The 1,978-nt window shown below is 42.9% G+C and overlaps 1 protein-coding gene across 1 annotated transcript in view; it reads left to right on the plus strand.

Moving 5' to 3' along the window:
• Positions 1–1,661, plus strand: part of FRK (fyn related Src family tyrosine kinase) — a 108,245-nt gene extending 106,584 nt beyond the window's left edge. Inside the window, exon 8 of the mRNA XM_019520067.1 lies at positions 845–1,661. Within this exon, the coding sequence (XP_019375612.1) occupies positions 845–1,059 (215 nt within the window). The 3' untranslated portion in view covers positions 1,060–1,661. The remainder of the gene's footprint in view (positions 1–844) is intronic.
• The last annotated feature ends 317 nt before the right edge of the window (positions 1,662–1,978 follow it).

Raw genomic sequence — 1,978 nt, forward strand, 5'->3', positions numbered from 1 at the left:
GGGGGGGGGGGGCACACCTTGTGTGCTCGGCGGCAGTCCTGGAAGTGGACTGGAAGTATTTCCGGTCTACTTCTGGGTCTGCCACTGAGCATGCAGGTGATCACCCCTGCACCCCCTGGCTCAGTGATCGGCCACAGAGGGACCCCGGGTGCCCCCCAAGACCCAGGAGGCAACAGTTGCCAAGCCATGGGGTGGGGAGGGGGGGCTCCCCCGGACTCTCTGTGGCAGACCCAGAAGTGGACTGGAAGTGCTTCTGGTCCACCTCTGGGGCTGCTGCTGAGCATGCTGAGGACTCTCCCATGCTCCCGTGGGATGCTCCATCCACCCCACCATCTCAGCATTTATGAGCTTCCTGGTACCTTGAGGTATGTAGAAGAAAACATATGAAGCTGTGTCTATGTCCAAATCGTCAGATCTCTCCAAATCAAATTGGAGGCTTCTGATTCGATTCAGAGAGATTAATGGGTCTCCTGATTCGATTCAGAGATTCAACCACTGAATTGGGTCATTCTTTGTCTTCCTGTTGAAGCTGGGCTACTGAGTAGCCAAGAATGCAAAAGTCTTGGAACTAGAAGTAGCAAGAAGCAAAATGGAGCCTGAGTCTATGGTGTGGTGGTGAGGGCACTTTGCTGAACGAAGACAGTCCAGACTGTCTGGCCTGTTCATGCATTTTACATGAGACTAGGGGATGGCAACAAAGAGCCCATGGCAAAGGGAAGGCTTTGCTTGTGTTCCACTGCTGCTGGGGGCTTTCCACAGGAGATTTGTGGAATGTAAGTTAAGCATTCATAAAGGGAGCTAAGTTCTAATAAATGTTATCTACCTTTTAAAAATATTATTGCAGGTCTGATGGGATATCAGGTAGTCCAGAAACTGGATCAAGGATATAGACTCCCTAAGCCACAGGACTGCCCACAGCAACTTTACAACATTATGCAGAAGTGCTGGAATGCAGAGCCTAAAGAACGGCCCACGTTTGAAACATTGCACTGGCAACTAGAGGATTATTTTGAACTAGACTCTGAATCCTATACTGATGCAAGTGTTTTTGTAAAATGAACTCTTTAGCAAAGACTGAGTAAAATGCTATAATTACTTCAATGAACATGACAAAGTATAACTGAAATCAATTTATCCTTCAAATACGAGGGAGGAGCAGTTAAATTATTAGATGAAACAGGAATGTTATATATTTTCAAGCCTGGGCTAATTCTCTAGAACACTTCATATTTGAATACCAGGAATTATCTTGTAATATTAAGCAAAATTAAACTAAGAGCCTTTTGGAGCTTTGTAAAATAAATTATCTTTCTTTATTTTTACGTTACAAATCAAAAGAATGAACAAGTGACATAATGTTGTTGCTTAATAAGCATTAGAGTTTTTTACTGTTTACTTATTACAGTAGGCATTTGTTATTCCCTTGATTGTTGAATCCCATTGGTTTGCTCTTATGAAGAAATTTGGTTACTCTGTTGCACAGCAGGACCTGTGCTTTGAGCTGTCTTTTTTTTTTTAAATGATCTGTGACTATTATAATGGCAAATCCACAGTACATACCTTGATTGGACTTGGAAAGCACATGACTTTCCTGTAAAGGCAAATGAAACTGATATTACGAAAAAGAAATAGTCTCTCTTATTTTGCAGAAGCAAATGGGATTTTCATGCACCTATCATGCCTTTCTTATAAAAATAATTGCAATTATCATTAGATTCTTAAGGTTGTGTCATACAGTGTTATAGAGTCAACACACTTTTATTATTCCTTGAAGAGCATACAGACATTTTCCAAGTCATAAATTCATTGATGTCTACACAGTCAGATGGGCAGCAGACTGGCTTGGTGGTTATACCCAGAGAGTGGTGGTGGATGTGTCATTTTTGACTTGGAGGGATGTGGGCAATGGAGTTCCCCAGGGCTCAGTCATTGGGCCTGTGCTATTCAACATCTTTGTCAGTGACTTGGAGGTGGGTGT

Source organism: Gavialis gangeticus, unplaced genomic scaffold (genome assembly GCF_001723915.1).
Source record: "Gavialis gangeticus isolate Ggan-Ray unplaced genomic scaffold, GavGan_comp1, whole genome shotgun sequence".
In the NCBI taxonomy this organism is placed as follows: domain Eukaryota; kingdom Metazoa; phylum Chordata; order Crocodylia; family Gavialidae; genus Gavialis; species Gavialis gangeticus.